General features: G+C 47.1%; 9 protein-coding genes across 9 annotated transcripts; 3 read left to right on the forward strand and 6 right to left on the reverse strand.

The window, feature by feature from the left end:
• Window positions 1-79: 79 nt before the first annotated feature.
• On the reverse strand, window positions 80-2,489 carry E1B28_007844 (uncharacterized protein). Its single transcript, XM_043152623.1, has 11 exons — window positions 2,169-2,489; window positions 1,771-2,098; window positions 1,697-1,715; window positions 1,406-1,643; window positions 1,318-1,350; window positions 1,238-1,259; window positions 1,102-1,180; window positions 886-1,038; window positions 736-823; window positions 559-682; window positions 80-500 (listed from the first exon to the last, which is right to left on the reverse strand). The coding sequence occupies exons 2-11, from the start codon at window positions 2,044-2,046 to the stop codon at window positions 267-269; spliced, it is 1,266 nt and encodes a 421-aa protein (XP_043010709.1). The 5' UTR covers window positions 2,047-2,098; window positions 2,169-2,489; the 3' UTR covers window positions 80-266.
• A 191-nt stretch (window positions 2,490-2,680) lies between these two features.
• On the reverse strand, window positions 2,681-3,508 carry E1B28_007845 (uncharacterized protein; the record flags this gene model as incomplete). Its single annotated transcript, XM_043152624.1, has 2 exons — window positions 2,681-3,207; window positions 3,268-3,508. 2 exons carry the CDS (start codon window positions 3,506-3,508, stop codon window positions 2,681-2,683), a joined length of 768 nt encoding a protein of 255 aa, XP_043010710.1.
• A 3,637-nt stretch (window positions 3,509-7,145) lies between these two features.
• On the reverse strand, window positions 7,146-10,150 carry E1B28_007846 (uncharacterized protein). Its single transcript, XM_043152625.1, has 8 exons — window positions 10,005-10,150; window positions 9,750-9,929; window positions 8,914-9,698; window positions 8,354-8,859; window positions 8,072-8,300; window positions 7,480-8,022; window positions 7,329-7,422; window positions 7,146-7,281 (listed from the first exon to the last, which is right to left on the reverse strand). Exons 2-7 carry the CDS (start codon window positions 9,895-9,897, stop codon window positions 7,345-7,347), a joined length of 2,289 nt encoding a protein of 762 aa, XP_043010711.1. The 5' UTR covers window positions 9,898-9,929; window positions 10,005-10,150; the 3' UTR covers window positions 7,146-7,281; window positions 7,329-7,344.
• Window positions 10,151-13,639: 3,489 nt separating this feature from the next.
• On the forward strand, window positions 13,640-14,413 carry E1B28_007847 (uncharacterized protein; the record flags this gene model as incomplete). The annotated part of the gene is made up of 3 exons (XM_043152626.1): window positions 13,640-13,658; window positions 13,718-14,043; window positions 14,165-14,413. Exons 2-3 carry the CDS (start codon window positions 13,993-13,995, stop codon window positions 14,411-14,413), a joined length of 300 nt encoding a protein of 99 aa, XP_043010712.1. The 5' UTR covers window positions 13,640-13,658; window positions 13,718-13,992.
• A 514-nt stretch (window positions 14,414-14,927) lies between these two features.
• On the reverse strand, window positions 14,928-16,115 carry E1B28_007848 (uncharacterized protein; the record flags this gene model as incomplete). Its single annotated transcript, XM_043152627.1, has 4 exons — window positions 14,928-15,011; window positions 15,075-15,608; window positions 15,655-15,886; window positions 15,940-16,115. 4 exons carry the CDS (start codon window positions 16,113-16,115, stop codon window positions 14,928-14,930), a joined length of 1,026 nt encoding a protein of 341 aa, XP_043010713.1.
• Window positions 16,116-16,357: 242 nt separating this feature from the next.
• On the reverse strand, window positions 16,358-16,708 carry E1B28_007849 (uncharacterized protein; the record flags this gene model as incomplete). The annotated part of the gene is made up of 1 exon (XM_043152628.1): window positions 16,358-16,708. The coding sequence occupies one exon, from the start codon at window positions 16,706-16,708 to the stop codon at window positions 16,358-16,360; it is 351 nt and encodes a 116-aa protein (XP_043010714.1).
• An 837-nt stretch (window positions 16,709-17,545) lies between these two features.
• Window positions 17,546-18,088, forward strand: E1B28_007850 (uncharacterized protein; the record flags this gene model as incomplete). The annotated part of the gene is made up of 5 exons (XM_043152629.1): window positions 17,546-17,566; window positions 17,610-17,680; window positions 17,732-17,883; window positions 17,931-17,989; window positions 18,044-18,088. 5 exons carry the CDS (start codon window positions 17,546-17,548, stop codon window positions 18,086-18,088), a joined length of 348 nt encoding a protein of 115 aa, XP_043010715.1.
• A 218-nt stretch (window positions 18,089-18,306) lies between these two features.
• Window positions 18,307-18,855, forward strand: E1B28_007851 (uncharacterized protein; the record flags this gene model as incomplete). The annotated part of the gene is made up of 3 exons (XM_043152630.1): window positions 18,307-18,348; window positions 18,416-18,663; window positions 18,717-18,855. The coding sequence occupies 3 exons, from the start codon at window positions 18,307-18,309 to the stop codon at window positions 18,853-18,855; spliced, it is 429 nt and encodes a 142-aa protein (XP_043010716.1).
• Window positions 18,856-21,468: 2,613 nt separating this feature from the next.
• On the reverse strand, window positions 21,469-23,112 carry E1B28_007852 (uncharacterized protein; the record flags this gene model as incomplete). Its single annotated transcript, XM_043152631.1, has 2 exons — window positions 21,469-22,907; window positions 22,965-23,112. The coding sequence occupies 2 exons, from the start codon at window positions 23,110-23,112 to the stop codon at window positions 21,469-21,471; spliced, it is 1,587 nt and encodes a 528-aa protein (XP_043010717.1).
• Between the last annotated feature and the right edge of the window lie 66 nt (window positions 23,113-23,178).

Genomic DNA, 23,178 nt, shown 5'->3' on the forward strand with positions numbered 1-23,178 from the left:
ACTCGCAACGCGATCTTACATCTTCGCAAAAAAACATATGGCGACGTGTCGTTTGTACATAGCAGTCCATGAAGGCGCCGGCGCCGTCACCACGCCTAGGACATTCGATGAGCCTCGTCCTACTCAATGGTTCGTCATGACGCTTGGAAGAGCATTGCTGATAACCCAGATAGAATCGAAGACACCGAGCAATAAATTAGGGAAAGAACAAAAGTCGTGTAGGAAAACATGGGGAATAACCGAGACATTTTTGGCTGGAGCGACATCTAGACCTCTTTATTAACTGCTGTCAGGATAACTGACGGCTCTTCCACATGCAGGTTGTGACTCATATCGCGCTGCGTTCGTATCTGGAGATCAACAGTGGTTCGTCTTGTGCCGATAGACCTTTGCTGACTAGTCTGAACTTCGGCAACACGGAACGCCGACAACGTCTGCTCAACACTGTCCACGGACTTGCCGTATGCGACTCGGGCAATGACCATTGTGGGTGCGAGGCCCTGGAAAAGATGGGACATAAATTTATAGGTGGAAGTTGTGTCAGAAGTGGATACTTACCGATACTAAGGTTGAGATGACCACGAAATTGAGCGGAAGGAGACCCGACCTAGTGGGATCCAGCGCATCTTTGAGCACCAACATGGCCAACAGGGTAGCTGCATATAACAACCCAGACTCGATCCTAACCCTGCCCAGTTAGCGCAGAAGTTTTAAAAGAGTATATAATATACGCACATGATGGCCAAGACATCGTTATATATCGGGGCTGCAGGTCCTTCCTTTAGCTGCCTTGCTTTGCGCGTAATCCACCAGATGCGTCCTCCTTTAAATTTAACAAAGCGAGTCGTCTAGTCTCCTTATAATGCAGCAACGACATTGACTCACCAGTAATCAAAGTCAATAACACCTGAAAGACAACTATCCCAATCGCTACCCCATGATGAATTGAAAGCGACTTCGATACAACGTGGTCATTGTAAGGCTTCGAATCGCCGCCAAACCCACTTGACATGGCTATGATGCACCCGAAATCGATAACTGTTCAGTGTTGTTCGATGTTAACACCACGGACTCGATAATAAAAGAGAAGATGAAACGAACCATTCAAAACACACGCAACGAAAGAAAGCGGAAAGATAACAAATTTGTTGGAATCGAAAATGACATAACAGCGGTGAATCTAAGTGGGTAGAACATTAGTTGCCACTGTAAGGATCGTTTCCATCGAAAAACCCACGAGCATCGAGGCGGCTAATGAACTAAGTTATCGGGAACGAGTCAATTGCAGAATTAATGCGGTGAGCATTGCATGCGTACTTCATAAGATTGGAAACAATGGCCGTGATCGCACTAAAATAGGCTCCCATCAGCTCTCGTCGAGAAAGTCATTAGGACAGTTACTTACTTCCAAGCGCTCCTCCTATCGTCTCCTTTGAGGTACTGGACTAAAGGAGCGTAATCCCCCGTCGTCGCAGAGTGGAACCCAATGAACGTTTGTCGGGACACTCCCCAAGTTTCGATAGAAGTGTAGATGGTAGCTAACGTAAATAGCGCGATAGCACATCCCGTGTATAATTTGTGGTCATTGCTGTTGCGGCGAAAGAGTACGTGGATCGATAACCCGAACATGGCACTGTAAATCCCTGTGATCGGAGTGAACACAGCATGGCGTCGGAGGATCACTGAGCTCACGCACCATAGAGGAAAAATGTCACCTATGGGAGACTATGTTCAGCTTAAGTATCATTCATGATAAGGAGAAATACAGACGGAGAGGGTAGCAATTGGTTGGGTGAGGATCCCCTCGGCACTGATGAAAGGTGCTACAGCGCCGCCAGGATCACTTGAAGCATTCATTATGGACCGGGGAAGTGCCTGTATATAGCTGGGGGATGCTGGGACTGGGGAGACAGAAGCGATGGCCCAGGAAATGGTCGAACCATTTATATAAGGCTGACAAGAGTCCGGGAGAGATATTACACGAAAATATCTTGTTGATGCACTTGAAACCAATGTCCACCATCTTTTGATTGAGATCCGAGTCATGACCGGTTGACAGCTTGCAGGATATTACAGAGACAAAGAGAACGGATCGAATCTATCACATCATGTCCATGCAATGCAGCTGTGAATACATTGAACGTGGATGCACGTCAGGACGGACTCACTTTTTTTGATAGTACAACACCTCGCGCTTCCGTCAAGTTTGGCTAACGGTGCAGCGTCGTTTTCTCCTCGAAATAGAGAGACTAGCGCAAACTCTGAGATTGAGGCACTACCTCAATCACTTCAAGTTGGATGCACGGGACATCGCAAGAGCCCCGTCCTCAGCCTAGTACCATCAAAGGACACGAGTTGAAGGCGATGGTGATTCGAATGATAATTCTGAAAATAAAGAAGTTTGATTCTCCACTTGCCATGATCAGAACTAGAGCATTGCCATCCCAAAATTAGTGGATGAGTGGATGGTGGAAGTTGACGCGTTGACGAACGGAGGGTCAATCTCATCTTATCGCATCGCCGTGACCCCGGTCATTTCGTTCGTCCACGCCGATCCGTCGTTTCCACTAATCCATGCTGTTGCCATTGATGCGCGCGCCAACGTAACTGACTGCATGACTGGAGACTAGAAATTACACTGGAATGATTATGATTTACACATCTTTTTCTACGCCCAGAATCATTCCCTTGAACTGGCCTTGTCAACCAACACTCTGTTCACCGCGTCCAAAATCGGCTCATCACCTCCAACCAAGTCGATCCACAACCCAGCCGCATTCTTATTTTCCATGTCGGACTTCTCCAACAATTCCACAGCAACCGCAGCAACATCATCTCTTGGAACACCACCGTGCGTCTTCGCCCTCCCCAAATCCACTTTGCCATTCCCAGGTTCATCTAACAACCACCCGGGCCTCAAACAGATATCCTGCCATTTCTTTCCGACAACTTTACGACTTTCCGTCCATAAAAACTCGTCTGCGACGGTCTTGGCTTCGCAGTAAGCTGGTATGACTTTCCAAGTTTCCTGGTAACCCTCAATGTCCTTCTCAGTCCAATAAGACGCTGGAGAACGTCGCGAGCAGTTGGCCGAAACCATGAGGAACTTGGATGGAGTCGGGGAGGCGATGGCTGCAGCTATAAAGCGTTTCGCAGCCACTTCATCTACAGCTTTAGTTCTCTCTTCGCCGCCTTTTCCTCCTGCACCTGGCATTCGACGCGATCAAAATCAGAGCTTCTATCGAAACAGACGCGTAAGCTGTTTACCTGCAGACCAAATGACCCAATCGATATTCTCCATCAACTTCTTCGCCGAATCATCATCTGCCTCCTCGATAGAAGCCACCACTGGATTGACATGGTGCGGTTTTGAATCCAAAGCACGAATTTCTTCTGCGTGGTCTGGGTTTCGGATGATAGAAGTAACTGTGTGGTTTCGTGCTGCCAAAATCCGAGTCATTTTCATGGCGATCTTGCCGTGACCTCCGAGAAGTAGAATTCGTGCCATCTTTGATGTAGTCGTGGTCGTATGGAAAAACGTTCACAGTCTGGGAAGAGCGTTGGGTATTTTTATACTTGGTTCGGGCTAGGGTGACATCATGTCTGAATGGTTCGGAAAACAAGACTTCCGACAGGCCTTCCTCAGTTTCTGCTCAATCAATAGTTCCGGTCAAACACAACTCATGGGGAGGTATATCACGGGATTTCCTCAACTGACCTGAATATCTGTAGGTGTATTATTCACGAATTTTATCAGCCATGACATTGAGCGACTCATTCTGTCAATACAGATGGATATATGTCTCGACCAGCAAAAGAACGACCCCAAAAGACAGTACGTGCCAGTTACAGTATAACTACGCCTAGGAGGGACCAACGTTGTAGGGTGTCTTTATCGTCGATTAGCATGTTTTTTGCGTTATTCTCGGTTGCGTTTGGATTCGTTTGCGGGTTCGGATACACTAAGTATATTCAAGCGGAAGCAGTGATACAAACTACATCATGTTATGTCAATGCCACTATAGAATCCTGTATTATGATCTGAGTCAGGAAAGAGCTACGTAGAGTGTATATTAGAACCAAGGTTACCAGAGATGCCCTTCGTGCTGCGTAGGATCTCAACCTCATTCATCACTGACTCGCGCCTGTTCAACCGACTTCCCGAAAGTCACCTTACATCCAAACTCGGTACATCATCCATTGATGCTTCCGGTTCACGATCAGGCGACGGTCAATGCCCAGCTGTTCGACTTGAGAAAGATGACGATGGAACGAAGATGGTTCGAAAAGACGTGGACATTGGTCAAGATTGGTGTTGTAATCTGTGGCGCTGAAACTTCTTCTTCAACCGTTGTAGCCTCAAGGAGTATCGGTGCTGGTGAACCGTGCTTTGTATCCCCTCGTCTTCCATCTCCGTGGTCGTTGTTGTGCTCGTCGAGGAACTAGGAGAAGGTCGTACTCCCGTGCAAATAAGAGCCAGCTCGTCTGTGACGAAGTAAATGGACATTTCATTTGAGAAGAATCAAAAAAGGAGGATCGCATACTTACTCAATTCAAAGCAATACACCCTCATCTCATCTCCTCGAACGTAAGAGTTGTCAAACTGTCCAACCTTTCGGCCTTGAACCTAAGCTGTGTCAGATTGTATCGACCGTAGTCCCTCAATAGCACTAGGCTCGTTTAAGGATCTAAATCATTGCGGGTCGGTCAAGTGAAGAGGAAACAAATATTGAATAAAGCACACCTTGTGTAAATTTAGAACTGCGCCCTCCCACCTCATCAGGATGTAATGCACTCTGCACGGAAACCAGCACTACGTCGTGAACCGATCCCTGCTCCAGGCCAGGTGGCGAAGCATTTGGTATTGAGAGATCCCACACAGCTGCATGGATCTTCCCAACCGGGGGAGACGTATATGGAGGATTGCCTTGTATCAGTTCGACAGCATGATATCGTACGCGTACAACTCGAGTTGAGATTTTGATTCACAGCGAGGAGGGGAAGAACTGAGTTGCCTGCTCCACAACCTATCTCTGTTATTTCGTCGGACCTGCCTGAGGAATTGAGGAGAGTCTGAGCAAAACAAAAAAGATATAACTCACCTAAGGTAGACTCGACAAACTCGGGAAAATCGTTATGTAACTCGACTCCTGTTGTTTCTGTACAAGTGGTGCCAGTGTCTAGCTGGTTTCTTGATCAATGTACTTGATTATATCTTACTGGCGAGAGACGCTGTTTGGCTAAAGAGGCAGCGGTGGTTTCCACGCGTATTGTGTGAAGACCCCAGAGACTGGTCGGTGAGCCGTGGATCCATCGTTTGCGTTGATATCGTGTACATATGAAGCCCATGCCTTCAATCTGTTAGATTCCCGAGAGACGGGGTAGTTGCACGTCATGGTGATTACGGCGTGACATTTCTAGGCGTTGTTGTCCACTCAAACGCGGTAGTCTTTCACAATCCAGTGGGTTTCGGTCCTTTCTTGCTTCGTGTTTTCCCTCAACAATTTCACGTTACAGCAGCTAATACAACGATGGCCGTTTCGAGCACGGCAAACTTTCGACCTTCTCAGCAACGTCACCCAACCGGAGGTTGAGATTTCCAAATTTAAATTCCACCGTGGAAGGACAAAAAGAGGCTCTCTGGAAGGATATCAACTGAAAGGATGTAGCTACAATCCCCATCATTTCAAACAACGTAAATTCTAGCACTAGTACTGGCTTTGATTAATATGGTATGCACGCCTTTTCTGCATCGCGTCTTACTCAATGCCATCTTTGTCTAGGTCATCCATGCACGTTTAGGCGTCCCCTACGAAATTATGGGAATGATGCAAGGATTCTAAACATGCGTGCAATTGCCTCCGTGTTTTGATAAGGTATTGCTCGAAGGCAATATTTACCGTCCACACTCGTTCTGAATCGTGAACACAGAGAAGAAAGATATGAAGAAAGAGGAGAGCCAGTTCAATTCGCTGGAGGCGCAGGACTTACCGGTGCGATGACAGATCCCCCGACGCGGAATTTACTCACGTCATTGACCTTTACGATGTCAGGTCTCGATGTTTGCTGACAGAATCGTACACGCAACAGGAGGTGCGTCCGTGGTTTATTCCTTGAACGTTTCTCATGCCCATCTAACATCCCTCTTCGTAGGTTAACCACGAGAACTGGAGCATGTGGTAGCACTACCGGCGCGTGGTATCCCGATACAAACAAGGTCACAGAAGGAAAACCATTTTTTTGCCTGCCTACCAAGTCGTCGACAAGATTAATGAACTAGTGGCAATGGTCGTTAGTGGAAGATAAGAAGGATAGGATGAGGGAAAAGGTCAGTCTTGTCGTTCCCCGTACCGACCGTTGGTTCATTATCGGAACCCTGTAGAAAGTGCTCTGAAGAAGCCCGTTGGTTTTGAGTCCATCCGTAACTTCAATGTACGAGCGAACGTTCTCGGACCTAGCGTCCGTTTGAACTTGTGTTTAGGTTCTCTACGTCCCGATATCTGAATGTTTCCAAAGCGCTCGCTCGTAACGGATATACAACAGGAAACGGAAACTTAAGTGCAGATTACAGGCATAGGATCTGGTTTCGGGTAAAGAAAGCGACGAGCCCCTGTACATCCATATTCTGTGCGTCCCTCGTTAACCTGGATTCTCGTCGTCAAACCTGAACCTGTCTTCCAGCGGTCCGGAAGAAGGCCAAGTCGCAGGAGCGAAGGTGTTGACCGAAGATCCTCTGTTCGTCGTTCGCTCCGAGCACGCGCAAATGGCAATCATATCTCATGCTGCGTATCGTGCAATGGCGGTATGTCTCGTCCCACTACTCAAAGAGTTCCAATAAACCTTCTTTTCTCTATCACCGAATGCCGCGTGACGCTACACGACTGATCGAGACTTGGTTTGACTTGACCTGAGTTACGAGGGCTAATCTGTTCTTTGAACTAACGCTTATCCAGGTATATGCGCCTCCTCCTCCAGATGGACAACAACCGACTCCGCCTTGTGGAGAACAGAAAAATTACAGCCGAAGCCTACGCAGCTTATTGGTGAGTAGACAGCCCACCACCGGCTAAGGTGTTCCCTCACATCGGTACGTAAACGGTCTCCACAAAAACTTTAAGTGGAATTCTTCGTAAGTCAAGTTTGAGCTAAGTAGTATATGGTACGTCGTTTAATGTGCATAGCTAGGTAAATATCTACTAGTACCTATCCGGATCATGGTCCAGTTACTAACCAGAGGGGTTCCCGAACGTCAGATTGAAGTTTTTGCCAATTGCGACCAGTCTGTGATTGCGTTCAGATGAGACTCAGTGATCGAAACTGTGACTTACCAATCCAACTACAACACTAGTCTTTAACCTTGAGCAAAGGCAAGATTTGGATTTTGATGAGATCTTTACATTCAGCATAACCATCTGGGAAGGACTAGATGCATTCATGAGTAGGATTGATGATAGAAAGTATAGGGGAAAAGGTAAGTACCTTGCACCATGAAAGTAGCTTATCTCGACGTTCCGCCCATAAAAATACTCGCACTCTTGCAATTTCTGAACACATCTTCACCGCGTCAGAGATTGTACGGAGTATAAACAGAAGTTCAGGTTGAGGATCACAGGATTCCAGTAGCGTTGAATTTAGTAGATTGTAAACAGTCTGCTGCATTTCCGAAATGTCCGATGCTTTCAACTTTTGATATCTCGCCATCATGATTGTGGTTCCTAGATCATAATACAAGCGCTTCACAGTCCGAAAGCAACCAGATCGAAAATTGATGCGGATGCCTGGAGTACTAGTAGGCGGGGCTAATGAAAGAGGACTCGAAGAATACCCATTCTGCACACTACCGAGCAATTCCGCCATGGACGCATCGACACGGTTAGTCAATGGACATCTGAGGAGGCAATGAGTGACATTGAAGATTATCCAGCTTTCAAGGTTTCTTCGAGTTTCTTCATCCAGTGAGGGGTTCAACTGGATACAGTCCTGGACGTTTACGAAGCGTTCAATGATTTCTGGGTCGACAGCCTAACGAATATCAATAGGAGGTAAGCACAACCAACACTGAGAAACATACCTCTCGATTCAACCAGGAAGCGATGGTTTGAAAGAAACGGAATACTAAGTGCCATCGCTCCAATGGCTCACGGTGCACGTCATCAATTACCGGATTGACACCAGTAACAATGAGGAGGCTGAGAAGATCGAGAGATCCAAGTCGATATAGCAGTTGCTCACTAGGGCGTTGCAAGGAGCAAAGCTTGTCCCATTTTTTCAAGAAGGTTTTGACCGTCGGGTAATGGAAGCTGTAAACAAGATATAAGAAGTGGTCCCATTTGATCACTGATGTTTGCCATACCTCTTTGCCTGATACCACTTTGCCTGAGGCTTGCAGAGTTCACCAAGAGCGGTGAGCCATCGACAAGCAAGGAGGTCGTGTTGTCGAGGCTCGTCAATGTAGAACTCGGCAGATCGAGACTTGGTGCAGAGATAATCAGTGAAAGAGGTGTGGTAAACCCGAATATCGTCTGTCGCGCTGCGAATGTCGAGCACTGAGTGCATTCCTCGCAATGAAAGGTCTACTTCTCCAGAGGAGAATCCAAGCAATAACTCAATAAACTCCGGGTTTTTAGCACAATCTGGCAGTAGAAGAATTGCACTGAGGATAGAGAGAAGCTTGTCTCGTTCAGGATGGGTGGAAAGTATTATATGATAGAGGTTGTCGAGCTCAGGGAATGGAGATTTCGGAGAGATTTGGTTAGATGGACTATCGAGGATTATGCGAAGTTGTGCAATAGGGTGTGAGAATTCCGCTTTCACAACTTTCATTGCAGTCACCGCATAAATGAATTGGGCTGAAGCATTCTTAACCAAACGCTGTATGTCAGCTTCGGAAGGCCACGGATTCGGGAATTTCACCTGGGAGTATTTGGTGTTGGTGCGAATATTGGTGAACTCGCTGTGAAAGTACTGTTCGATATCTTTGTTTGGCAAATAAGAATCATCCAACTTTATGCGTCTAGTGAGGATATAATTGTTTGGAAGATCGAAGGCCTCCCGAATCCATGATTCAGGACGGCTACAGATCAGAAGTCGCAGAGGGAGATGGGGGGATTGTTGATAGGCAGACATTAGTATAGAGATAAGTCGCAACTGGGTGTCACTGTTGTTGCACTCATCCAGGCCGTCAATAATGACGAGATTGGGTTGTTTCCAAACTGACCAAGGCAATATTTGTTCTTGCAGGCATCTCCACCAGCTCCTTTCCAGTAACGGTGAGACAATGAGCTCTTTGAATTGATCTTCCAAAGTGGCTTCCAAGATCCTGGGGTCGGTGGCAATCTTGCCATGAATGATAGGGTGCAACGATGGTATCGTGGTAACGAGACCGTGCGCAATTGTCAACATGAGTAAGGAAGGGTTGTTGCGCTTGGGGTCGAATCTGAAGAAGAAAAAAGAGGCTGCGAGTCGGTTGTTTTCGGCACATGATCTAGCAACTGTCAGCGCAATGGCCGACTTTCCTACACCCGCAGTTCCAGAAAGCCAGCATACGGGTGGGGAATCACTTCCTGAGATGCTCCATTCATGGATGTCTCGTAGGACTGCTTCTCGGGTGCCAGGGAGACAATTGCCGCGATCAAATTGCAGACTGGAATTGTAGGAAGCTCCAACACCAGCGATTGTATCCCATAGAGTTTTATGTGCTGTGAAAAGCATCAGTCCGGATTGGATACTTCGCTATTATCTCGACTCACGGTTGGTGACCGTAGCATAAAAATTTCGAATGAGGTCACGGCCCACGTTATTGAACTCTCCGCCATTTATTGTGGAATACTGTGTTCCATTGAACATATGATTCATGGGTGACCAACTCGTAGGTGAAAACGGAGGCGGCGACGACATCGAGAGCTGGCGCAGAGCGACAGACGAATGCACTGGGTAGTAGTATGTGGGAGGGAACAAAATAAACACGTTATTGCCTGCTTGCTGCCTGGTAGTTGAGAACTAGCCTGCGGCTCCTGGATGACCTTCAACACGAGGAGCTATGATCCTTCTCCATCTAGATTCCAGGCATTGTTGGAAAGATTTGAATTATTCCTGGAAGAGAGTCGCCTGTAGATGAACCATGGTAATACGGTGGAGAAACGGTGTGACCGGCCGGAGAAAGCTCTGGATGTCCGTTCTCCGTGGTGACTGTTTTTAATCTCCGTCCGACATGTTCAGGCTGTTCAAATTGTATACTCTTACCTTCTTCCACAATAATCTCAAGGTCTAATTATAGGGAAGAAAGCCGGAGCTTTGCTGATTTCTCGACCACAGAAGAACTGGCGTGGACGAAAAGGTAAACCCCGTATCGCAACGTGTGCAGAAGTCTTCGATCGCCTGGGAACCCACTACTTCTCATCAAGAGGAAACTCAACACAACACCATCAGTCTCAAGGCTACCTTTACGGCCAGTAAAGCCACAACGACAGTCAAGCTGGGGGATTTCGATGGCGTGGCTTGCTAGGCGACTTTTTGGTCGGACCGTACGTGCCGTCTCACGCACTTTACTTTCGTTCTCACCTCCAACTCCAATTTGTAGGCGTGGATGACTCGTGTACGCCTGTTCATATCAACTATGACACGACCCATGCTGTCAATACCGATGTGATGTGAAGATTTACCACCTCACAGTCGCACCTTGTGCTGATACTGCCCTTTTTGCGGCGATATGTATATCTCGGCCCGCAAGAACACGATCCCAAATCACAGTATGTGCCAGTTATTGTATATGCTTAGAATGAACCAACGTCGTTGAATAGGTATCGATTAGCATACTTCATATGTTATTTTATTTTTTTTGCGTTACCCCCAGCCCCGCTCGGAGTCGTTTACGCGTTCAAATAAACTATATTCTAGCGAAGCACTGATGCAAAGTATTGGGTTGTGCAAATGCCACTAAAAATTCCTGTAGTATGATCTGTGTCAGAAAATACTTACGCAGAGTATAATAGAACGAAGGTTACCAAAGATGCCGTCGTGCTGGGTAGAATCCCGAAAGAACCCCATTCACCGAACCCCCACATCGCCTCTCGTCTGTTCAACCGACAGTCGCCTTGCATCCAAACTCGGTACATCTTCAGTTGACGTTTACAGTTCACGATTAGGCGACGGTCAATGCCCAGCTGTTCGACTTGAAAAAGATGATGATGGAACGAAGATGGTTCGAAAAGACGTGGACATTGGTCAAGATGGGCGTTGTAATCTGTGGCGCTGAAACTGCTTCAACCGTTGTAGGCTCAAGGAGTATCGGTGTTGGTGAACTGTGCTTTGTATCCCTCGTCTTCTATCTCCGTGGTCGTTGTTGTGCTCGTCGAGGAACTAGGAGAAGGTCGTACTCCCGTGCAAATAAGAGCCAGCTCGTCTGTGACAAAGTAAATGGACATTTCATTTGAGAGGAATCAAAAAAGGAGGATCGCAAACTTACTCAATTCAGTTGAGGGTTTTGATTTACAGCGAGGAGGGGAAGAACTGAGTTGCCTGCTCCACATCCTATCTCTGCCTGAGAAATTGAGGAGAGTCTGAGCAAAACAAAAAAGATGTAACTCACCTCAGACCTTGTAGACTCGACTAGCTTGGGAAACTCGTTCTGCAACAATTTTCTATCTTTGAAAATTTTCCTCGTATTGCTTTTGTAGAAGTCGTCACAATGCCTAGATTGTTTCTCGCTGTACTTGTTGGGCACTGGTGAGAGGCGCTTTGGCTAAAGAGGTGGCGAGGGTTCCGAGATCTGTTGGGGGAGGAACCGCCAAGCGTTCTGTGGGAAGACCAGAGACTCATCGGCGAGTAACCTGGATCCAAACGGTGGATCATTTGGGTTGATATCACCTACAGATGAAGCCCGTGCCAGATTCCCGATTCTCGTTACAGTGGTGGTTGTGGAGCGTTGTGGGCGTCATGATGGTGGTTACAGCGTGACATTGGGATTTTGCATTGTCCACTCAAACACGTGAATACGATTTTCACAATCCAGGTGGGTTTTAGTGCTTTCATGCTTCGCATTTTCCCTGAACGAACCCTTTGACTTGACAGCACGCTAGTACAGCGACCGTGGAACGTGGAACGATGGCCGCTTCTTTGAGCACGGCCAGCCAAGCTTCAAAGACTCGGAGGAAGAATATCAGCTAAAACGGTGTAACTGCAGTCCCCAGTATTTCAAACAATGTAAGATTGCAACAGTAAGGCTTTGATTAAGACGGTATGCTCACGTCTTTTTCGAATCTTACTCAATCCCATATCCATGCACATTCAGGCGTCCCCTACAAAACCATGAGAATGATACAAGGAAAGTAATCGGCACGACCATGGTTATCATGGATTCATTCGCATTAAGAACTGCGCGTGTAAATGGAGGGAATGAGGCAGCAGAGTACATGGTGCAGTATACCACGGGAGGCGGAGGGTGCGTGGCGTTCAATCCAACTCTTCTCCGATTTCTTTCTGAGCTTTTGACTTTCAGGTGGGAAGGCTAGGCTAGAAAATGCGATAGTATGGTACCATTCTCGAATCCCACCCAGGATATGGATGTTAGTTGTCTGGTGTCAGTGTCAGCACGGAAATGAACAACCAGAAATTCCAAGATCCATCCATTGCTGTCGTCGCGTCCTCGAGTCCTTGAATTATTGCTTCATCGTCTCATTCGAACGGCACTGGATTTTAGATCGATCTCAATTACATGATATCAACCGGAAGAGTAGATATCGGTGCTTTCCGTACCTATCCCGAGAATCACAAGCCCCAAAATACTTCTCCCTTCGAGTGTCAATCTATACCGTTTAACAAGAACTTCGGTGTTCACGCCAATCAGGACCACCAGCCAGATGTCAAGCTTCAAATTGAGTCTCGACAGTGAGCTGTTAGGAATGTGTGGAATAAGTATGTATTGGGCCAATACACTCAGTCAAAGCCCCCATCTCCGCCAGTCCGTCTTCTCTCATACTCATCCTTACAATCTATCATTTCATAGAACCGAGCACACCTGCGAGACCGTCAATCTCCAGCAGAGACTGTCCAAGGTTGCAACGGCCATTCCAAACACGCGTACAATGTTACCCTCCGCTTTTCGGAGAATTCGCCGAAGGTAATGTTTACCGTCCGCACTCGTTCGCCTAGCTGAATCGTGAATCATAAAAACAGGACTTACTGGTCTGATGACAGTTCCCCCCGACGCGAAAGTTACTCGCGATATCGACCTTTACGGTGTTAGACATTGATGTTTGCTGACGGAATCGTACGCGCAACACAAGGTGCGTCCGTAGTTTATTCCCCGAATATTTCTCATGCATCTGACCTTCATAGCCTTACCACGAGAACTGGAGCGTCTGGCTTGCACTACCGGCGCGTGGTATGCCGACAAAAACAAGGCCACAGAAGGAGAACCATTTGTGTACCTCCCTACCATGGCAAACATAAAAGAAATTCCCCGAAAGCCATCGAGAAGATCATTGAACTAGTGGAAGATAAGAAGGATAGGATGTCCGGAAAGAGGTCGGTCTTGGTCACTCGTATCGACGGTTGACTTATTGTAGGAATGCTGTAGAGAAAATGGCCTGAAGAAAAGTTGCCCGTTGGTCTCGACTCCATCCGAAACTTCAATGTGTGAGCGAAGGTGGTCGGACCGAGTGCGTTTGAACCTGTTTCTTACTTTCTCCGCGGCCTGACATCTGATTATTTTCCAAAGGGCTCGTTCGTAAAGTATATACAACAGGAAATCGGAACTCGAGTGCAAATCAAAGGCATAGGATCTGGTTTTATTTACCAGGAGACGGGTAAAGAAAGTGACGAGCCACTGTACATCCATATTACGCCCTTGTTATCTCAAATTCTCGTCGTCTAACTCAAACATGTCTCAACAGCGGTCCAGAAGTCGTAAGAGCGAAGGTGCTGACCGAAGATCTTCTGTTCGTCTTTCGCTCCGACAACGCGAAAATGGCATTCGTTGCCCAACATTAACAAATGGAACTTCATCAAACCCAAGCTCAATATGCCGCGTATAGTGCAATGGCGGTATGTCTCGTCCCACTACTCACCAGCTTTTCAGCAAACCTTCTTTTTTTCTCTCCATCACTGAATGCCTCGTTCCATGTCTGAGCGAGACTTTGTTTGACTTGAACTAACGCTTATTTAGGGATATGCCTCGCCTCCTCCTGCGGCTGCACCTCCGCCTCCGCCACCTGGTGAACAGCCTTCACCCCCTCCAGATGGACAACAACCGACTGCGTCTCAGGGAGAACAGCAAAATGTGGCCGAAGCCTATGCAGCTTATTGGCGAGACGTTGTCTTTCTTTGTTTTCTGTCCCTCGTGCTGAATGTCGGCCGTGGCGATTGTGGGGCTCAATACGGTTACGATGACAACTCTCCCCGATTCAAGGAATAGGCTGCGACTCAACAACAACAGCAGTACAGTCAGTTTTACGCCCAGGGTGGGTATAATGATGTTACTCCAGAGGGGATGCACAACCTCAACCGCCGCAGCAAGCTCCACCTCCACCGCCGCCGCCGCCTACTTAGAGATTCTGTGTAAAGCTTGTTAGGTAGTAACCGTTGAATCTGATAAGTTGGACTATAACTTGAAACGTCTTCCGCCTCGTGTCTTTGGAGGTCCAGCGCAGCGCCAGCCACAGGCGTTCCCCCACATCGGTAACAGTCTCCACAAAAACTTCAGGTGGAATTCTTCGTAAGTTAAGTAGTATATGGTACGTCGTTTAATGTGCATAGCTAAGTATCAATCTACCCATCTGGATCATGGACTAGTTACTTGAGAGAAGCATTCGCGATTCCGTGAACATCAGGTTCGAATTTTTGCCAGTTGCGACCAGTCTGTGATTGTGTTCAGATGAGAAATGTTCGAAAAATGTTTAATACTTACCAATCCGACCACAACAAAACTACTAAACGTAAAAAATGCAAAAAGGCAAGATTTGGTTTATGACGAGATCTGTACATTCAGCATAACCGTGAGCATCCGGGAAGAACTAGAAGCGTTCATGAGTAGGGATTGATTGACAGAAAGTATGGGGGGAATAGGTAGTAAGTACCTCGCACAATGAAAGTAGCTTATTTCGAGCTTCCCCGAATATGTGTAACCGCCCCCGAGTAATTTTGGAATACATCTTCACCACGTCAGAGATTGTACGGAGTATAGAGAGAAGTTCAGGTTGGGGTACGCAGGATTCTAGTAGCGTTGATATTAGTAGATTGTGAAGAGTGCTCCCGATTTCCGTAAATTCCAACTTTTGGTGTCTCGCTATTGAGGTCTTTAGATCATAATGCAGGCGCTTCACGGTCCGAAAGCAACCATCTTGAATATTGATGCAGACTCCGCCTGGTGTGCTAGTAGGCCCAGCTAATGAAAGAGGACCTGAGGAAGACTTGCTTTTCCGCACACTAGCAAACAATTTTGCCACCGAGGTATCAACACGCTCTGTCAATGGACATCTCCATCTGCAACGAGTGACATTGAAGATCACCCAGCTTTCAAGGTCTCTTCGAGTTTCTTCATCCAGTGAGGGGTTCACCTGGATACGATCCTGGACATCTACAAAGTGTTCAATGATTCGTGGGTGGACACCCTAACAAACATCAATAGGAGTAAGCATCCAACACTGAGAAATATACCTCTCGATTCAACCAGGAAGCGATGGTTTGAAAGGAACGGAATAATAAGCGCCACCGCTCCGATGGCTCACGGTACGAGTCATCAACTACCAGATTGGCACCAGTAGCAATGAGGAGGCTAAGGATATCAAGAGATCCAAGTTCATATAGCAATTGCTCGCTTGGCTGTTTCACGGAGGAGAAAAATTTGCCCCACTTTTTGAAGAGGGTTTTGACAGTCCGGTAATGGAAGCTGTAAACAAGATATAAGAAGTGGTCCAATTGTATCACTAATGTTTGCCATACCTCTTTGCCTGAGGCTTGCAGTGTTCACAGAGAGCCGTGAGCCATCGACAAGAAAGGAATTCGCGTTGCCGAGGCTCATTAATGTAGAACTTGGCAGATCGAGACTCGGTGCAGAGGTAATCAGTGAAGGAAGTGTGGTAAACCCGAATATCGTCCGTCACGTCGTGAATGTCCATGCTGTCAATACCGATGTGATGTGAAGATTTACCACCTCACAGTCGCACCTGGTGTTGATACCGCCCTTTTCGCGGCGATATGTATATCTCGACCCGCAAGAACACGATCCCAAATCACAGTATGTGCCAGTTACAGACGGTATACGCGTAGAATGGACCTTGAATAGGTCGTCGATTAGCGTACTTCATATGCTATCTTTTTTTCGCGTTATTCTCGGCTGCGTTTGGACTCGTTTACGGGTTCAGACTATATTCGAGCGGAACGTGTTATGGCCTTCGTGCTGCATAGGATCCCGAAAGAACCTCATTCCCCGATCCCCCATATCGCCTCCCTCGCGTTGATTCAATCGACTTTCTGAGAGACACCTTGTATCCAAACTCGGTACATCTTCAGACTTCAGTTGACGCTTCCGGTTCACGACCAGGGGACGGTCAATACCCAGTTGCTGCAGCGAAGATGGCTCGAGAAGACGTTCATGGATTTGCGGGTCGTTGGTCAAGATTGGGACACGCTTTGTGTCTATTCTGTCGTCTTCTAACTCTGTGGTCGTTGTTGTGCTCGTCGTGGACCTAGGAGGAGTTCGTGGGTCCATACAGATAAGTGCCAGCTCATCTGTAACCAGGTGAATTCATTTGAGAAGAGTAACAAAGAAGGATCGCACACCCAATTCAAAAGAAGTACACCCTCGTCTTATCTCCCCGACTCGTGTAAATGACTCGTCGTCCAACGACCTTCCCACCTTGAACCTAAGCTGTGTCGGATCGTATCGACCATGGTCCCTCAATAACACTAGGCGCGTTTAAGGATCTAAATCATTGCGGGTCAGTCAAGCGATGAGAAATAATGAATAAAGCACACCTTATGTACATTTAGAACTGCGCGCCCTCACTAGTTCACTCATCAGGATCTGACTCCTCCTCCAGGCCAGGCGGTAGAATATCTGGCGATGACAGATCCCACATGGCTGCATGAATCTTTCCAATGGACGGAGACGTTGTACACTACCAGTTTGACAAGATGGTTCGAGTCGTAGGGGTACAGCGAGGAAGAAGAAACTGTGTTGCCGGCGCCGCATCCAATCTCTGTTATCTTCATCGGACCTGACCAAGGTAACGAAGGAGTATTGGAGCAAAAACAAGAAAAAGTAAACTCACTTTGGCCCTTGTAAACTTGACTAACTTGGGGAACTCGTTATGCAACCATGCCCTATCTTTGAAGAAGTTACTCGTTCTTGTAACGAATGTCCCAATGTGTGGCTGCCAGTGGTCTTCGTTGTACTTGATTCTATCTTGTTTGGGTAGCGGTGGGAGACGCTGTTTCGTGTTGATTTGTTGGAGGAGGAACGTGGTCCGAAGCCTTTTGTTTACTCGTGCCAGTTGGTGAGAACTGGGATCCAAACGGTGGATCATCTGCATTGATATCATGTACCATGTACAAGTGCCATCAATCTGTTAGTTTCGTGGGCGTTCATGGTGGTTATGTATTAGTCTTAGAGCGTGACATTGTTGGGCTTCGTTCCGAACTCCATCATCCACTCAAACGAACTCAAATTTTCACAATCCAGGTGTGTTATGGTCCTTCCATTCTTCGCGTCTTCCCTGACTTTATAACTAAGATACAGCGACCTTGGAACGATGGCCACTTTCGAGCGCGGCCAACTTTCAACCTTCTCAACAACGTCAAGGAGATATCAATCGAAGGATGAGATTTCCACATTCGATCGTGAAGAACAAATCGGGTCGACGTTGCGGCTCTCTGGAAGGATGAGTAAGGATTCTTCAAACGCAGGAAGAACAACAGTTAAAAGGGTGTAGCCGCAGTCCCCACTATTTCAAACAGTGCAAGATTTCGGCAGGTGGCTTTGATTAAGATGGTATGTTCTCGACTTTTTCTGTGTCAAACCTTATTCAACCTCGCCTTTGTATAGGTCATCCATGCTTTTCAGGCGTACCCTAGGAAATTATCGGAATGATGCAAGGAAAAGTAATCGGCACGCCCATGGTTATCATGGATTCATTCGTATCACCGGTGCAAGGAACGAGGCAGCAGAGGATATGGTGCAGTATACCATTCCGATTTTTTTCTTAACTTTTGAACTTCAGGTGGGAAGGCTAGAAAATTGCGATTGGATGGTTCATTTCTCATCCAGGATATGGTTGTTGGGTGTCTGGTATCGATGTCAGCACGGAAATGAACAACCAGGAGTTCCAAGACTCGTTCGTTACTGTCGTCGTGCGTGTTGGCCTCGAGTTCTTGAATTAATACTTCATCGTCTCATTCGAACTGCCCTGGATTTTAGATCGACCCCAACTGCACGATATCAGCCGAGACTAGACATCGGCGCTTTCCGTACCTGTCCCGACTACAAGTCCCCATATACTTCACCCTCCGAGGATCAGTTTGGACAAGATCGAAGGCTTGGGTGCCGAATCAGTACTACCAGTTTGAAGTAGAGATCTTCAAATCGAGTGTCGATGATGAGCTGTTAGATGTTGTGGAGTACGTATTGGGCCAGTACATTCAGTCAGAGGCCTCTCATAACCATCAGTCGGTGTTCTCTCGTTACTCGCTCTTGCCATCGTATGACTGAGCATACGCAGTCTCGCAGCCTTCCAATCTCTAGCAGAACTGTCCAAGGTATCGGGGATTCTAAACACCCGTGCAACGTTACCTCCCCGATTTGATAAGGAGCATTGCTCGAAGGCAATATTTACCGTCCGCATTCGTTCGCCAAACTGAATCGTGAACACAGAGAAGGAAGATATGAAGAAATAGAGAGTCAGTCGACATCGTTGGACACGGGACATGACGGATCCGGAATTTCCTCACGACATTTGCTGACGGAATCGTACACGCAACAGGGGGTGTGTCCATTAGTTTTTTTTTCGAAAATTTCTCATGTCCGTCTAACATCCCTCTTCGTAGGTACCATGAAGCTGGAGCATCTGCCAGTACCGAATGCGTGTGGTATCCCGACAAAGGCAAGGCATCGATTTTGACCTGCATATCATGGCAAACACAAACGATAGTATACAGAAGGCCATCGACAACGTCAATTGACTACTTGCAATTGACATGAAGGATAGGATAGGGAGAAGGTCAATTTTATCTTCTGTCGTTCCGACAATTGGTTCATAAACTGGTCTGAAGAAAAGGTGCCCGCTGGCCTCGAGTCCATCCGAAACTTGAATGTACGAGCGAAGGTGGTCGGACCTAACGTACATTTAAACTTGTATTTACATTCTATGCTCCCCGATATCTGAATGTTTCCAAAGCGCTCGCCCGTAAAGGATATACGATAGGAAACGGAAACTCGAGTGCAAATCAAAGGCATAGATTCGGTTTTATCGACTAGGGAACGGGTGAACAAAGTGACGAGCCTCTGTACGTGCGCGCCTCGTTATCCTAGATTCTCGTCCTCTAACTTGAACCTGTCCTACAGAGCTCTAGAAGAGGGCCAAGTCACAAGAGTGACGGTGTTGACCAAGGATCTTCTGCTCGTCTTTCGCTCCGAGTACGTGAAAATGGCAATCGTAGCTCATGCTTCGTATAGTGTAATGGCGGTATGTCTCGTCCCATTACTCAAAAAGTTCCGGAAAGCCTTCTTTTCTCCATCACTGAATGCCGTGCGACGTGTAGCCTCCCCCTCCAGATGGACAACAACCGACTCCGCCTTAGAGAGAACAGCAAAGTACAGTGCCGCAGCCTATGCAGCTTATTGGTGAGTATATATCTCCTTTTGTTTTTGATGCGAGGCCTCGTACTGGATATCGGCCGTGGTGATTGTAGGGTTCAATACGGTTACGATGTCAATTCTCCCCGATTCAAGGAATGGGCTGCGACTCAACAACAATAGTACAGTCAGTATTACGCCAGGGTGTGGGTATAACGGCGTTGCTCCGAAGGGGATGCACAACCCCAACCGCCGCCTAATTAGAGAGTTAACTGTAACGCCTGCTAAGTGGTTATCGTTGAAAATGATTAACTGGACTATACTTGAAACGTCTGACTTCCTCCGTGTATTTTTGGAAGCCTTAGGAGCTCTTATACGTGAGCCAGCGCCGGCTTTTTTTACAGTAACGACCTCCACAATATGATACGTTGTTTGATGCGCATAGCTACTACTACCTATCCGGATCATGGACCAGTTGCTAACCAGAGGTATTCCCGAACTTTAGATTGAAGCTTTTGCCAATTGCGACCAGTCTGTGATTGTGTTCAGATGAGACTCAATGATCGAAACTGTGACTTACCAATCCGACTCCAACCTGGTCCAAGGCAAGATTTGGTATTTGACAAGATCTGCACATTCAGCATCCGGGAAGGACTAGGTGCATTCATGAGGGATTCGGATGATGGAGAGGATAGGGGGAAAGGTAAGCACCTTGCACCATGAACGTAACTCATCACAATCTCTCTCTAGTATATAAACCGGTGCTACCATCTTCACCACCCCAGAGTATGTGTGGAGTATAGAGAAAAGTTCAGGGTGGGGAACACAGGATTCCAGTAGCTTTGACCCTAGTAGATGCGAAACAGTATTCCGCATTTTCCGCATTTCCGAGTCTTTGTCAGGGCCGGGTTCCAACTTTTGAAGTCTCGCCATTGAGGTTTCTATATCATAACACAAGCGCTTCAGAGCACGGAAGCAACCAGATCGAATATCGATGCAGACGCCTGGAGTACTAATAGGCCCAGCTAATGAAAGAAGACCTGAGGAAGACTCGCTATTCCGCACACTACCGAGCAATTTCGCCACTGAGGCATCAAGACGCTCTGTCAATGGATGTATCCCCGAGTAATGAGTGACATTGAAGATTATCCAGCTTTCAAGGTCACTTCGAGTTTCTTCATCTGCCGAGGGGTCCACCTGGATACGATCCTGGATGTCTACGAAGCGTTCAATGATTTTTGGGTCGACACCCTAATAAACATCAATAGAAGTAAACACATCCAACACTGAGAAATATACCTCTCGATTCAACCAGGAAGCGATGGTTTGAAAGGAACAGAATAATGAGTACCACCGCCCCCATGAGTCACGGAACAGGGAATTAACCAGATTGACACTGGTAGCAATGAGGAGGCTGAGAAGATCGAGAGATCCAAGTTCATATACCAGTTGCTCGCTCGGCTGTTTCACGGAGGAGAAAAAGTTGCCCCATTCTTTGAAGAAGGTTTCGACAGTCCGGTAACGGAAGCTGTAAACAAGATATAAGAAGTGGTCCAATTGTATCACTAATGATTGACATACCTCTTTTCCTGAGGCTTGCAGTGTTCACAAAGAGCCGTGAGCCATCGACAAGCAAGGAAGTCGCGTTGCCGAGGCTCATCAATGTAGAACTCGGCAGATCAAGACTTGGTGCAGAGGTAATCAGTGAAAGAGGTATGGTAAACCTGAATATTATACTTTGGGCCACAGATTTTGAGCACTGAGTGCATTCCTCGCAACGAAAGGTCTACTTCTCCAGGGGAGAATCCAAGCAATAACTCAATAAACTCCGGGTTTTTAGCCGTACCTGGCAGTAGAAGAATTGCGCTGAGGATAGAGAGAAGTGTGTCTTGTTCAGGATTGGTAGAAAGTATTATATGATAGAGGTTGTCGAGCTCGGGGAACGGAGATTTTGAGGAGATTCGATTAGATGGATGATCAAGGATTATGCGAAGTTGTTTAATAGGGTTGAAAAATTCCGCTTTCACAACCTTCATCGCAGTCGTCGCATAAATGAATTGGGCTGAAGCATTCTCAACCAAACGCTGAATGTCAGCTTCGGAAGGCCACGGGTTCGGAAATTCGACCTGTTTGTATTTGGTGTTGGTGCGAATATTGGCGAACTCGCTGCGGAAGTACTGTTCGATATCTTTGTTCGGTAAATAAGAATCATCCAACTTTATGTGTTTAGTGAGGATACAATTGTTTGGAAGATCGAAGGCCTCTCGAATCCATGATTCGGGGCGGCTACAGATCAGAAGTCGCAGGGGGAGATGAGGGGATTGTTGATAGGCAGACATTAGTATAGAGATGAGCCGCAACTGGGTGTCACCGTCGTTGCACTCGTCCAGGCCATCAATAATGACGAGATTGGGATGTTTATGAACCGACTGAGGCAATGATGGTTGTTCTTGCACCAACTGAGGCACCAACTGAGGTAATGGTTGTTCTGGCACATGTCTCCACCATCTCTGTATCCAGCATGCCATTGAGCCGATCAATGATAGTGAGCTGTTCAATGAAGGGGAGATCGTCAATGGAAGTGAGACATTCAATGACGGTGGGCCGGTCAATAATGGATGGACAATCGATGACGGTGGGCCAGTCAATGATGGATGGACAATCAATGACGGGGAGACATTCAATAACGGTAAGACAATGAGTTCTCTGAATTGATCTTCCAAAGTGGCTTCCAAGATCCTGGGATCGGCGGCGATCTTGTCATGAATGATAGGGCGTAGCGATGGAATCACGGTAACAAGACCATGTGCAATTGTCAACATGAGGAAGGAAGGGTTGTTGCGCTTGGGGTCGAATCTGAAGAAGAAAAAAGAGGCTGCGAGTCGGTTGTTTTCGGCACATGACTTGGCAACTGTCAGCGCAATGGCCGACTTTCCTACACCCACAGTTCCCGAAAGCCAGCATACAGGTGGAGAATCACTTCCGGAGGCACTCCACTCATAGATATCTCGTAGAACTGCTTCTCGGGTTCCAGGGAGACAGTTGCCGCGAGCAAACTGCAGATCGGAATTGTAGGAAGCTCCAACGCCAGCAATTGCATCCCATAGAGTTTTATGTGCTGTAAAAGCGTCAGTCCGGATTGGATACTTCTCCTTTTTCAAACATCTCCACTCACAGCTGGCGACCGTAGTATGAAAATTTCGAACAAGGTCACGGCCCACGTTGTAGAACTCTCCGCCATTTATTGTGGAATACTGCGTTCCATTGAACATATGGTTGGTGGGTGACCGACTCGTGGGCAAAAACGGAGGCGGCGACGACATCGAGAGCTGGAGTAGAGCGACAGACGACCGCGGGTGGTAAGTAGTAGTATGTGGCAGGCGATGAAG

Source organism: Marasmius oreades, chromosome 4, assembly GCF_018924745.1.
Source record: "Marasmius oreades isolate 03SP1 chromosome 4, whole genome shotgun sequence".
In the NCBI taxonomy this organism is placed as follows: domain Eukaryota; kingdom Fungi; phylum Basidiomycota; class Agaricomycetes; order Agaricales; family Marasmiaceae; genus Marasmius; species Marasmius oreades.

Bases quoted from the DNA above. Each gene is read 5' to 3' on its own strand.
- E1B28_007844 (XM_043152623.1), bottom strand. From the start codon at position 2,046: ATGACTCGGATCTCAATCAAAAGATGGTGGACATTGGTTTCAAGTGCA. The intron at 1,351-1,405 runs GTAAGTAACTGT...AGCCTATTTTAG, and splicing joins GATAGGAGGAGCGCTTGGAA to TGCGATCACGGCCATTGTTT. The intron at 1,260-1,317 runs GTACGCATGCAA...CCGATAACTTAG, and splicing joins ATTGTTTCCAATCTTATGAA to TTCATTAGCCGCCTCGATGC.
- E1B28_007846 (XM_043152625.1), bottom strand. From the start codon at position 9,897: ATGTCGTCGCCGCCTCCGTTTTCACCTACGAGTTGGTCACCCATGAAT. The intron at 8,301-8,353 runs GTATGGCAAACA...TCTTGTTTACAG, and splicing joins AAGTGGTATCAGGCAAAGAG to CTTCCATTACCCGACGGTCA. The intron at 8,023-8,071 runs GTATGTTTCTCA...GATATTCGTTAG, and splicing joins CTTCCTGGTTGAATCGAGAG to GCTGTCGACCCAGAAATCAT.